General features: G+C 33.7%; 2 protein-coding genes across 6 annotated transcripts in view; one reads left to right on the top strand and one right to left on the bottom strand.

Moving 5' to 3' along the window:
* Nucleotides 1-3,467, top strand: part of tkv (thickveins) — a 79,833-nt gene extending 76,366 nt beyond the window's left edge. For all 5 annotated transcript variants that reach the window (XM_066403676.1, XM_066403677.1, XM_066403679.1 and 2 more), the window contains one exon: nucleotides 279-3,467. In XM_066403676.1, coding sequence (XP_066259773.1) covers nucleotides 279-1,577 — 1,299 coding nt within the window. In that variant the 3' untranslated portion in view covers nucleotides 1,578-3,467. The remainder of the gene's footprint in view (nucleotides 1-278) is intronic.
* A 2,337-nt stretch (nucleotides 3,468-5,804) lies between these two features.
* LOC136417741 (QRFP-like peptide receptor) lies at nucleotides 5,805-12,208 on the bottom strand. The gene is made up of 5 exons (XM_066403540.1): nucleotides 12,071-12,208; nucleotides 11,835-11,980; nucleotides 8,003-8,123; nucleotides 7,257-7,446; nucleotides 5,805-6,592 (listed from the first exon to the last, which is right to left on the bottom strand). The coding sequence occupies exons 1-5, from the start codon at nucleotides 12,089-12,091 to the stop codon at nucleotides 5,805-5,807; spliced, it is 1,266 nt and encodes a 421-aa protein (XP_066259637.1). The 5' UTR covers nucleotides 12,092-12,208.
* Between the last annotated feature and the right edge of the window lie 2,372 nt (nucleotides 12,209-14,580).

The raw sequence follows: 14,580 nt of genomic DNA, 5'->3' as shown, positions 1-14,580 counted from the left end.
TTGTTGTAGAAATTCAACCAAAACTGAACAAAGCTTTATTTTTGGACTTTCTTGTATGCTTCGATGTGTAGCTATCCGGAATCAATCGAATCAAGTTATCTCGGATTGTCCCCTTTAGTTCTTCGATAAGTTGGCGCACAAAATTTTTTAGATGTTTCTATAAAATCAGTGATTTTTGTTTATCTACTATTAGTTTGTTTCGAGGGACTTTTAATTCCTTTTATATATTTAGAAAACGTTTTAGCTTCCAGCAATGTAATACTTTTTTCGCTTTTCAGTGTAAAGGCCACCTAGTCCCCCACCAAAACGGCAAAAGCATCCAATGCTGCGACGACTCCGACCTCTGTAACAAATACCTCAAGCCAATGTACGCCCCCAGACCTACCACAGATGTGCCAACATTCGGAACCACCGATAACTTGCCATATACTGTCCTCCTCAGCTCAGTAACATTTTGCCTCTGCATCCTCTTACTGGGAGTCGCTTTCGTCTATATGAAGTATAGAAGGAAGGAAGGTCACGGAAAATTCAACTTCTACTCCAAAGGCTGTCCTTCGCAAAAGTACTCTAATATGGAGATTCATGGTGCTCTAGCTAGCTTAATAGAAAAGTCCAGTGGATCTGGATCAGGATTACCTATATTAGTTCAAAGAACCATTTCCAGACAGATTAGATTAGTTAAGCCTGTGGGTAAAGGCAGATATGGTGAGGTGTGGATGGGTACTTGGAGAGGGGAGAAAGTCGCTGTTAAGATATTTTTGACTACCGAGGAGCAAAGCTGGTTTCGGGAAACTGAGATCTACCAGACTGTGCTCATGAGACACGATAATATTTTGAGCTTTATAGCTGCGGATATTAAAGGAAATGGTTGGACTCAAATGCTCTTGATCACCGACTACCACGCAAATGGGTCCTTGTACGATTTCCTGCAAACCAATTATCTGGACCCCAACAGCTTACTCATCATGGCCCGAAGCATTGCGAGTGGGTTGTCCCACTTACACACTGAAATTTTCAGTACTAAAGGCAAACCTGCCATCGCCCATCGAGATCTCAAGAGTAAGAACATCCTAGTCAAAAGAGACGGAGAATGCTGTATTGCAGACTTTGGTCTGGCAGTAAGGTTCTTAAGCGACACGAACGAAATAGATGTTCCACCTAATGTGCGTAGCGGCACCAAGAGATACATGGCCCCAGAAATATTAAACAAAACCATAAACGTTTTGGAGTTTGAGGCTCATAAAAAAGCAGATATGTACGCCTTGGGATTGGTCTTCTGGGAGATTTCCAGAAGATGTGCCACTGGTGATAATATGAAGACGGTAGATGATTATGCAGTGCCATACTACGATTGCGTTCCTAGTGATCCGAGTTTCGAGGATATGATGCAGGTTGTGTGCATAAAGCAGGCTCGACCGCAAATTCCTCAGAGATGGGAATCTGAGGAGATTTTACTGAATATGTCAAAAGTAATGCAGGAGTGTTGGCATTCGAATCCAGACGTGCGGTTAACTTCCTTAAGAGTGAAAAAGACACTTTCGAAACTGGAACCAGATGTTAGCATTAAGATTGTGTAGTTTCGGGTGTACCTAAATAGTTTAAAATTTGATCTTCAACACGTTTACGTTTGAGGTAGTACTTTTGACTTATTATTGAGGAAAATAATATTTTATATTTGAATAAATAAGCTTTAAGTTCAGTTAAAGGTACCACTGAAAAAAGACATTTACGCCGAGTGTACATAGTGTAACTTTAATTTGTAAATATTAAGTTGGACAAGTTTCAGGTAGCATTAATTTTTAAGGGTAATGCCTCAAACTCAATGGTCGTATAGCGGTTGATGTATGAAGTTTCAGGTTTTAATTCCTATTGTTGCAATAAGGCCATTCGTCAGCCATGGCTTGTATAAACTTGTTTATTTTGGAAATTAATATAGCATTATGACAAATGAATATCTTATAGTAATAACATTCAAAATGACTACATTAACGACTCGCATTGTTCGCGATTAAATAACGGGAGACGATGGTTTCTCAATATATGATAAACAAATATAACATGCTTCAATGAGAACACACTTCCCAGAAATCTTTTTGGCATATAAGTGTACAGAGTATTCTACTCTAGATGTTTCATAACATTTTATTTATTTCGTTGCATCTAAAGTAAGAACGCTGTACTGCACAAAAATGTAATCATTCTTAGAAATATACTGGATCAACTTTCGTGGGCCAATCTATATCTCATTTACAATCGTTTCATTCCACTCCGTTAAAATGGATAACAATGGTAGACAAGATAATAATCTGGCTCTCAAAATTCGAACCGTACAGGGAACATTCCCAATGTTGATTTTTTTTGGTATTGACGATGTTGTAAAAAATCTGAACCAAAAATGTTCATTTTTTGGACATACTGTGTTGGTCAAATTCAAACGCTAACGCGGTTTGATTTCAGGAGTGTGTAGGGAATAATGCTATAATTAATTTCTAATGAATAAAAAATATTGTTTTTCAATTTAATCTATTAAGTATTCTAATTCACGTTTATTATATTTTATCGTCACCTCTGAGACTTCTTACGTCTTTCGCTTCTACATGGATATAAAGACCAACTAATATTGTTTAAGATTTTATTTCATAAATTAACTACTGATGGCTTTCAAATTTGAATCAAATGTGACATTTTCTTTGCCATATTGTTTATAGTAATTCCTAAGTTACTGTGCCATCCGTCTATGTAATATTTACATTATAGTGGTTGTTTGATTGACGTTAATATATTGAACATTTCAATGTAGCATCACCTGGTAAAAGTTTTGTTATAGTACAAAATAAGACGAAAGAGTAGTTTTGTTATTTTTTTTTGTGTGAGTCATCTTCACCGTAACGCCCAAATAATATCCAACTAGAACAGAACGCATTCTTGTAAACATTGTGTAAGTTTTACACAATGTGTCCCAAGTATGTGAATCATACTGTCCAAGAACAGAATGTAGATTCTTGTATTTTTAATTTTTTTAAATCACCTGTTAAATTTGCACCTAAAATACCTACTATAAAATTCAGGAAATATGCTATGATCATTATTTGAGACGTTATCTCTTACTATACTCACAGTATATTTCCTAGATTCTACTTACCTTTGATTTTTTTAAATACCATTTGCTCAACGGGAAAAAGTATTTAAGTGCAATGATTAAGAATGCCAACTTTTTCGTTTTTCATAATCATGATTTAGGACCGACTAAATCGATTTTTACCTTCAGATAGGCCGAGTGACTGTTGGAATGTGCATTTACGTTTGTAGATATTTATCGTTATTTTTGATTTTAAAAAGTTATTGTAAAAAAATAAATATATGAAGTACAGCGAGTGGTTGTTTTTTTTACAGTAAGACTGATATTCGGATGTTGTGTTTATGTATAATGTGTAACAAATTGTAATAAAAATACTTATTCTATTGTATGAATAGACTTTTATTTTTTATCGAACTAACTAATTTTTCCATTTGATGCAACACTGGACGAAATACATTTTTTTTGGATAATAATTGTTTCTTAAAAGAATACTCTGTTAATGCTAAAGATTTGAAAAATAGTTACGATGTAAATACTGAAGGTTAGATGTCGGATTTATGATTATTTTACTCGGTTTTTAGTCACGTTTGACTGATTTCTAATGGAATTTCTTAACGGGGGATTCAGTAGCGATACCAAGACTAGCGCGAAAAAGTATCATTCGCCGGTAATCATTGATTTTGAGTTAAGTTCAAATTTTAAGGGGTAAGTTTGCTTTAATTTAATTTGCGGTTGTGTTGCGAAAAGAAAGTAGGATTCAATCGGACAATGTTCCTTCCTCGGACGTATCCCTTAATTCAGTACCCCTTTGATATCAAAATAATTTTTAACGTTCTTAAGTGGTCAAATATAAAGGAGAAGGAAGTAATAAAGATTATAATGTGCACTTTTTGCAGGGTTTTACATATTGTACAATCGCATTCGATTTTTCTCTTAATGGACCCAAATGTTTCCCAAATTGGTATTTGCTCAAATAGCCTTTATTTCTGCTTGAATTTTCTTGATGTTAGATTAAACAACAATTTTATGAAGTACATTATTATAATTTAAAAGTCAAGTTTAGGTCCCAAAGTAAGCACCGCTGAGGCATCTAAAACGTGAGGACTATAAGTATTTCACAACCGCAGTGTGTGTTTCATACTACTTCCTGTCATGGTTCGTTCACTCATTGCCATCGGGTTTAAATTTTGGAAGTAGGCAATTTGTATACGTCTAGCAATACTCCCATGAATGATGGGCTTTAATCATGGGTTACAGTCATAACCAGTTTGAAATTGAGAGAACCCTTATAGATTTCGTCCAATTCCTGCACTGTGGTGAAACGAGAGAAAAAATAGTAGGATTTCAAAGTAATTTAGCATTTTATTTTCAATTGTGGAAAAAAGAAATATAAGACCATTCTTTCTAAAAAAAAGTGTTTAAGTCATTGGTCTCATGCATAAAAAGTGATGTTTACTTGCTAATGCTTAAGTGTCTACTTGGCATGTAGAGTAAGTTTTTTCTAGAAGACTGAAGCATTTGTAACAGTTGAGTATTTACCATATCAAATAAATATTATTTGCCGCTGTTTTCGTATTACAGTAGATACTCTCTATGAAATACTTAGATTCTTGAAGTATAACAAATAGCTTCTTTAATAATGTGCTAGCTTCTATTCTATCCATAAACTAAATGTACCTATCTATTTTATTCCTTCAAAATCTTCTTTTTCATCTATCTAAAGGCAGATGCCCTATGCGGTCTTTCTTAATCGGCAGACACGACACAAGTTGCGTTCCAAAAGGTAACAATAAAAAATTGTTTATGAATTAACTATACTATACTCATTTGCCTCTATACTTACAAACATGTGTAAAGGAAGTTATTTATGGTTATGACTTGGCTAATAGTTACAAATGTATTACCTATTGATTTTATTCCGTCGTCATTGTGTCCAAAAAAATAATTCGTAACAACGTTTAAGTAATTGGTTCTAAGCATAAAAAATAGTTTTTATTTGCTAATGTTTGAAGTATCTACTTCGCATGTAAAGTATGTTTTTATCATACGAACGAAGCATTTGCTACAGTTGAGTATTTGCTACACCAACAAAGAATTATTTGCTGCTGTTAAATGGTACTAGAGGTACATACTCTTTGCAAAGTACTTTAATTCTTGAAGTACAACAAATAGGTACTTCTTTTTATGCATAAATTTAATACTGATCTAACAGATAAGTACAAGTATAATTTATTAGCTTATATACTATCCATAAACTAAAAACTTGGCTCAGTTGATACAATTCCGTCGCCATTATGTCAACAAAACGTTATAACCATGTTAAGTAATAAGTCTTAAGTATCTACCTTACATGTAGGCTAACTTTATTTACTGTTATTAAGTGGTATTAGAAGTTGAATTGACACATAACAGCAATATGGATTTCTTTTTATGAAGTCGAGCCAATATACCTATTTAAGAGGTAAATACAAGTATCTAACGTAATACATAAAAATAGCATCGAGATAAAATTTGGTGACATAGATTTATCGTAGTAAATTATTAAGGTGTGGCTATAGTTATTACTCAATAATAAAATAAACTACCTGATTTTTAGTGTAATAGTTAACTACAGGTGGTTAATAAAATTCCCTAAATAATCTGCACAATCTAACAATGAACAATTAATCCCATATTATAGAAAAAATTTCAGTAATTGGATCTAAATAATATGTAATTCCTAATTCTAAAACCTATTAATCGAAGTATATTTAGGAAACTGAGGAACCTGAGGAAATTTCTTATAACTACGATTATCAGTAGCCCGCTTTTCCGAGTCCTGCTTTGCAGCAATCGGAGGGCTTAAAACTCCCTCGTAAATTGTGTGAGTACCATTTTCGTACTCTTGAAACTCATCATTTGAGAAGCAACAACAACAGTTCCTGAATACAAACTCGTGAACTTTCAAGCAGACGTAGATAGTTTGATTTAAATATGTGTACAAGAATGGATTCATGGCGCAATTGGCTAAATTTAGTATAGTAAAAATCAAGGTAGTTCTCCAAACTGCATTTGTCCCCCTCACATTCGTCAAAAGTTTCACTAGCCAAAGGACCCAATACGGCATTCGAAATAGATTAAACGCTAAAATTAGGACTATGACGATTCGAAATGTCCTGATTTTCTTCTGCATTTGTGGATTTTTCTTGCGCCGTAATGCATTCTTCAACATGGAACTGTTGGAACAGTGTGAGAATGATTTGCTTGAAGAGGTGTTGTCGGGTTCTTCAATCCTTGTTGTACTCTTCGATGACACTGGTTTTCTGAGTTTCCACAATAAAATGGCGATTTTGTAGTAAAACCAAACAAACATTGTAATGAGAGGGAGGAAAAACAATAGTGCTACAGAAACGTAATACACTTTTATGGCTCCACGAGTGTTGTTTGTCCCCATGCAAAAATAAACATTTTCGCCAGACGATATGATCCTAGCGGGCAAGTGGAAGTAAAATGTACTCATGGGATATGATATTCCTAAAAAGTATGAGAAGTTGTTAAATCTTAAATATACAGGGTGTAACAATTAACTGGAATAATATCTATCTGTTTGTTAGGAAATCTTTTTTTGCTCGAGAAATCGACAATAATGGGCTCTCTTGTTTTGCAAATTGACGCAACTTTTCCACTTCTTCAAAGAATTTTACCTTTCAATTGGGGTTAGAAATCAACCAAAACTTTTTTGTTCAAAGGGATGTGTGTTGTAACACTTAATTGGATAGGGCATAAAACAAAGAAGTTAAATCACTACCTAATATGATAAATCGGTAAATAGGTGAGTATGAAGAAATAGTAAACCAGCGTTAAAATTAAATGTAACAATTAATGTAGCAAATATTCTGTCAATTACTCTTTTTATAGACTGGAAAAGGCAATTTTTGTCACACTATTTTTGAACGGTGAATACTAATTTCTACCATTGTGTCTAGAACCCTCTACATAGAGAAGGATGATTTTGAAAATTTGAACTTACTAGTTACAATAGAAAAGTAAATTTTTTGTAGGAATTAAAAAGTTTTATCAATCCGAAGAAAGAGAACCCGTCATTTTTCATTTCTGTGAGAAACGATTGGATTTTCTAATACACAATTTATTCCAGTTTAGTGTGCCACCCTGTGTATTCTAATAATGTTGTTATTACCGAAACATATGCCCCACAATATTATTGCGCCTTCAACGCACTTCCACAATTCTGGATCCCATTTTGGATTTAGTGCGTAAATCACGTTGTGGTACCGGTCAATAGCGATAACAAGAAGTGCCAAAGAACTTGCTAAATTGCTGACTACCTGGCCTACGGGGTTGTACCAGCAGAGAAACTCTCCTGAGGACTGGAAGAAATAAGATTAAATCAGGGGGTTCTGTGTTTGAAATAATATTAAATTGGAATTTGGAAATAGGTAACCCGTAGTAGCCTCCATAGACACATTTCCCAATTGTTTGTCTCGATCTACAGGATGATATTCTTAGGAAAATTTATAAGAAAATTTAATTTTAACTCCAATGAAAAAGCAGTTAATATTGACTGCAGTAAATGTGGGCATCCTTTTTTGTATCTAATAATATATAAAATACAGGATGACCCAGATCACAAGAAATAATCAATAGTTTAAATGAAATAATCTTAAAAATTTGTAGGAAGTCCCAAAAATACAACCATATACCGAGGGTGCCATTCAAAAGAAAAAAGATTTTATGTAGCACTTTTTGAACAACCTCCTATATATAAAATAACGTTCAGTTCGTGGACAGGCTGTCCATTTTAAGGCGAGTCAGATCAAATATTGTGACATTAATTTTGTCTTGTTTATTCAAATCGTCCGTTATGCTTGCAGCATTCAGAATTCGTTAATAGTAATGTAATGTAGTAAAGGAAAAAATACATACCCAAACCATATCGCGAGGTTTTCCCAGCACATCCAAATAATTGATGCAAAACGTTACCACAGTCAAGATGTCTGAGATAGCTAACGAAATCATACATGTTTTTTGCAGATACTTATATTTTCTGTAAAAGACATAGTTTATCCACCTAACATATCTATTATCTATCTTGGAAATAGGAGGTGGTTAAAGTACACTGGAGTGTAAAATTAACCGGACACTTGGATTTTTCCAGAAAAGAAGCATTAAAAAACATTTACAGAGTTACTAGTTGAAAGTTTAATAAAATTGATTATTGAGACGTTAACATTTTTTATACAGTAAGAAAAAAAGGAAACAACATTACAAAAAAAGAAAAAAAAAGAAGAAAGTCTACAAATTTGCTAACAAAAAAAGACATTTTTTCACGTATAAATTTCTTAAATGAAAAACAAGATGCTTAGTAACGTGTATTGTTTCCGCCAGTCTTAATCACGGCGTCCATGCGATTGGACATGCCATGAATCAACATGGCAAATTCTTCCTGAGCGATTTCCTCCCATTCATTCCAACTCAATTATGGATTAAAACTTAGTACGACCAATACGTCAGCCCAGAATATCTTATGTGTGTTTTGCTGGGTTTAAGTCTGGACTCTTCGGGGGCCACGGTAATAAAAGAAAATCAAGTTTATCCAAATAGATTCGCGTTGTCCTTGCAATGTGTGGACGAGCATTGTCATATATTAAACAAAAATTTTCACCGATAAATGGCGCAAATGGCTCTACATATTCTTCCATTGTTCAATGTATCGTTCAGTATTTAAATTACCACCACGAATGGTGACAAGTTCTGTACGTGCTTCTAAGGAAATGCCTGCCCATACTATTACGCCATCACCGCCAAATTGAATTCTAAGGGAAAAACAACATTTTACAAAACTTTTAGCAACTTTTCCCCAAATTCTATTCCACCCATTAGATGAGTATCTGTTGAATCTGGATTCACCGTGAAGAGTATTGCATGCCATTCTTCAACACCCCCCCATAAAGATGAATGAGAGCAAATTGAAAACGCTTTTGTCGATGATCTATAGTCAATAGAGGTCCCGTAGCAGGACTTTTGGAATTTATTCCAGATTCATTTAAGTGCCTACGAAACGTAAAAAAAACGATATAAAAAATATATAAACATGAATACGATGTTTAATTAAACTTGCCGTTCTTGGTCTACTTTGTTCTGGACTTCTGCTGAATTGTCCTGATTCCTGGAATCGTAATGCATCTGATAGAGTTCTTCGATAAATTCTTAAGATATTTGCGAGGTAACGAATACTGCGGCATCTTGCAAGGCAACAGTTTGCGCTCTTTGTTCAGGTGTCACAATTTCTTTGTTGCAAGAATAAGAAGCTGAAAACCGTATTTTCACTAGAAGCAAACTTACTGAAACTGAAAATAGCACAAGAACGTAGAATAATTCTGCTTAATTTGAAACGTTTATTTCGCTCTGATAGTGAACAAACCGTAGTACTCGAATTTTCCTGGACTATACAGATGTTAATACTTGGGTCCTATTATATCGACGTATTAATTGTTAGTTGTTTAGCTTATAGGTTTAAGTCTAAACCCTATTTTGTGCCCATATGCAGTTATCGCCATCTGTTTTAGAAATATTCTCGATATGATTAGATTGCAGTACCATTTTGCTCCCATAAGGGGAGGATTCTCAGGCACTGGAATTTTCGGCACTTTTCTTTTTGGCGGAAATTACAATTTGTGTGTACGCACGTTTCGTAAAGTCGATGTGACTGCAATAAACCAATAAAGGGCCAACCTAGCTTTTTACCCAAAATATTACACTTTAAAACGATAAGTAGCAAGTTAGCCTATAGTGGTTTCCGAGGAAGAGTACGTCTATGCCTCGGTTACTCGGTTTTTGGTACTTAAGAACCAAATGAGGCGGTCAGGTGTCTTTTTCCCGTTACTCGCGAATCGATCGCATTTCCCGATTTTGTCATTTTGTTTACATCGTTTTTTTCTCGTTTTGTTTACCACGAAGATCTAGTGGAACCACTAATATCGTGTAATGGCTCAATGTTAACTTTGTCTTAACTGTACTCGTACATATCGATACTGTTCAAGTCAGTAGCGTAATCAATAAATCTTGTGATCGTTAAACAGGTTTTTGGTTAATTTTAACCAGAAAATAGTGCCCCTTAGACTGCGACTTCAAGGTGGTCTGAACGTGAGCATCCAGTCTTCCATTATCTTGAGCCCACGGGTGGACTCACCAAGCCGGATCAATCAAATCACTTTTAAGCCTTCATTCTGGACAACGGGCAAAAGTAATCTAAACAAGTTTAAACAAGAAAAAACGTTGTTGCTAATAAAATATAAACAAGATTTCAGAAAATTTTCCAAAACTTTTTTGCTAAAAATATATAAAAAATTAAATGTCCGGTTAATTTTGCACTCCAGTATCCTTGGCAAGAACATTAATATGGGAATAGGTACGAGTATATTAGAATAGATTTAAGTCATTAATCAAGATTTGGTCGCTAATATACATATGTATAATTACTTATAAATAATCGCTCCACTGGCTGCAAAACTGATTCTGGATGAGTGTATTTTTGGAAAATAAAGAGAACATCTTTTGAAAAACAATTCTTGCAACATCTGAGATGACATTAATGCTAAAGCATAATGAATTCCCTCAATTCTCTGTTATGGTTTCGAACTTTTTTCCTTATTTGAGGATAAAAATTAAAATTCTCTTTCAATTAAAAACACCATTAACCCCCATTCGATAAAGAGATAATGAATAAATTAATAGGTATATAAACAGTGGGCCCTCAGCAGCAGACCTTGCTTATGATGAATGCTAATATAACGAGAAACGAAAGAGATTTTAATAATTATTTAAATTTAATTATACAGGGTGTTTCATAAAGAAAGGACCATAGGTTGAAGGTGGATAAGACTATCTAAAACGTTGTTAAATGCAGCCAGAATGAACTGAGAATGAACCTGAACTAACCTTTTTTCGAGATATAGGCATTTTTGTAAATTTCATCGAAAACCCGACTATTTTTTATCTGAACCTGCTTTACTTCCTATCACTCAAAATACAGATAGGACTACATTTTGAAAATCCACATTAAATTTCCTATAAGATACGATAGTTTTTGTTAGAAAATGTGCCTTTTCCAACTCAACGCAGCCACCTAAATAAGAAAATCCGAAACTTCATATTTTCTGGTATTACTCAATAATAGTTTACGTAATGAATTTCACAGCTACTTTTTTGAGATTTCATCAAAGCTGCCAAAAGATTTTTGAATCTTAAAAATTAGTATACCGTTTAAAAATATATTAAATATGACAAGTTTGATGACATCTCAAAGAAGTAACTGGGAAATTCAATGATAGCATAAGCTATCATTGAGTAATACTAAAAAACATGGAATTTCAAATTTTCCTATTTTTTAGGAGGCTGCGTTAAGTTCGAAAAGGCACATTTCCCAATAAAAACTATCCTATCTTATAGGAAATTTAATGTGAATTTTGAAACTATAGTGGTATTTGTGTTTTGAGTAGTAGAAAATAGAGAAATAGCAGGTTAAGATAATAAAGCCGGGTTTTCGACGAAATTTACAAAAATACCTATATTTCGGAAAAAAATCAGGTTAAAATCCTCGTTTTGACTAGACTTGACTACGTTTTAAATGGTCTATCCATCCCAACTTCTGGCCCTTTCTTCCTGAAACACCCTGTATATGCTATATCGATTATAATTCGATTATAAAGGAAAGAGATTTACCTGATAATACAAAATATTTCCTTCGCTTCCTTACCTTAAACTTACTGATCTTATAACGCATAAATTCCCTATAATCGCAATAATGGATATGATTAATATAATCCAGTAATAAATGGTCGTATTTATGTGAATCGTTCTAAGTGCACTCTCATGAACATCTTGAGCATAAGATTCGTTGACCTAAAAAATGATTGATTTTTGGACAAAAATCGTATTTGTTGATTATCGAATTAAAACTCGAAAAATATCGTATGAAAGAAAAAATCTTACTCTGGATCCACCTGCACCCATTGGTTTTTGGTAAGTATTATGAATGTACTTCACTGCGCACAAAGGCAAATTGACAACAAATTAATAAAGTGGCAGAAGGTGCTCGTATAGATAAATAATTTTATGGTTGACTGCTAAAAATCCATGCGCTCTTTTCGCTCTTAGCTTTTTTGAATTATACGTGTTAAGATAATAGACGTGTGGGTGTACCATGGAGAAGGGAAAAAAAAACAAATATTAGATGAAAAAGTTATAAGTAGTATAAATATATAAGTGTTTTAAACGATTAATAAGTTAGTATCGAAAGTATTATAATCGTGGTAAATGTGGACAAAGAAACGAACTTTTGAATAGGTTAAAAACATCGTTTTACATTTTATTTAGTTTAAAGTTGAATGCGTTTTACAGAGAAACCTTTGGTTTTCAATGTAATGAACATCTGTTGATATTACTTTCAATGGGTTCATTTTCAAAAATGAATGTATTAAATTTTCAAAAAATTAAACTTGCGTAACATTTTCAAAACAAAAAAAGTCATTTTTCCTAACACCATTGAATTCTACTACCCACCTCAAATTATTCAAGACAAATTCAATCCTCATACCCAGATAATTGTTTATTAGATTGCTAATGGAGAAATTATTGTCAATTTTCACTTTCTATAGAATACTAAACGCTTCCTATGTAACTAGATATACAGTGCATACAGGGTATTTCAATTCGACTCTCACCATTGGAATCTCGGAACCTAAAGGAGTTACGAAGAAGTTTAAATAGAGGCAAAACACTGTGTAATTTAGCTCTTGATCAAATGCCGTTTTCAAAATTTTAATTTTCCGAGTACTTTCAAATCTAACCAAAAAAACTAAAAATTGAAGATTTCGTTATTATTTTTTAGCGTTATTTGACAACGAAGTCCAAAACCACAAACATCTTCGAAAGTACTAGGGAAATTCTAATTTTGAAAACGGCATTTGGTCAAACGCTACATTGCGCAGTTTTGCCCCCATTTAAGCTTCTTCGTATCTCCTCTAGTTTCCGAGATCTCCGTGGGGAGGGTCGAATTTGAAATGCCCTGTATAGTACTTTCTACCTGTTGTGGTTGATTGAGATTATGTCCGGAAAACCCTATGTCTATGTATGTGAATAAATATTTTTACCAGAAAAAGATAATTACACTTCTAATCCTCTTAATTTAAATATTATTGATGATTTAACATTGTTTTTATTAATCCGGATAATAATAAAACAATTACTGACAATGCCATAAACCGTATGGCATTACCAGCAATTTGTGCTTGTTCTATCCCTACGATGGGAGATAAGACCGATAATTATCAGATTTGCACCAAATTAACTATGTCTATCGGCTTACGTGAACATATGGATGAGAAAGATAATCAAAAAACTATTTTTACTAGCTGCGTGTAAAGTTTATCTCGTATCTATATATCAATTCCTCAATGATTCTATGAAGGAAGGTGTGGGGCCGAAGAGGGGTACATCGTTCCACCGAGGATGGAACAGAGCCAAATTTTGGGTTTCCCTGTATTACTTGAAAATTTCAACATAGCCAGTCATATGTTTAAACAGAGTGTCTTATAAACAACGGTACTAGTAAGTATTGGGTGCTAGAGCGCAGAAAATAGAGCGGTTCAGCTAAATTTTTTTTGTACAAAATTGCTTGTTTTCATTCATGTAATTTGTTTAATACACCGTTACATCGGTGAAAATGTTTTTGATGTTTTTTTTAGCATGTTGTAAATTTGTCTTTCTAATGTTTTTGTCGGGTCTTTACTTAATTAAATGTATTTCCCATCATTTAAAAAATTTTCAATTGTTGTTCATAAGTAATACAGCCCATTACGACTCGACATTACGAAGTATGGATTTCTATATCAATCAATTAAAAAACAAAATAAAACAAAAACAAGAAATCTTATGGATTTAAGTCAAAACTTTGTGGTGATCACAGATGTTCACTGTTCCGACCAATCCATCGATGGGGAAAACTTACTAGATTTTAGACCTTTCTTCATAACGAGCAAGAGAACCATTTTGCATAAAACAAAAATATTTTCGTAAAGTCAGAGGAGCGTACTCCAAAACTGGAGGTAAGTCGCAAGAAACTCAAGTACTGCTCCTCATTAAGTTTTGCCAGAAGTTCAGCTAGTCCCAAAATCATATGTACTATATCCCAAAATCTCACACTATATGTCAGTTGAAAACTCATGTTTGACGTAATGTTCTCTCATAAAATGAGAATTTTCTGTTTTGTAAGAACGGCTATTTCTTCAATTACATATACCTTTTGTCAGGGTACCCGAAGAAAAAGTCAACCGGTTCTATCTACAAGGGTATATTTTCCTTTTGGCTTGCAGCCCAAACCTCTCTTCGATACTCTCCTAAAGGCGCCCTCAAATCTCTCTCGACCCTGTTGTGGATATGCCTGCCACAGAATCTATAGGTCTTAAATAATCGCAATTTTTATAAAAGCTAATGAAAAATAT

This window comes from Euwallacea similis, chromosome 30 (assembly GCF_039881205.1).
Source record: "Euwallacea similis isolate ESF13 chromosome 30, ESF131.1, whole genome shotgun sequence".
Classification (NCBI taxonomy): Eukaryota; Metazoa; Arthropoda; class Insecta; order Coleoptera; family Curculionidae; genus Euwallacea; species Euwallacea similis.
The sequence above is the reverse complement of the archived record's forward strand: the minus strand, read 5'-3'. Positions and strand labels throughout refer to the sequence as shown.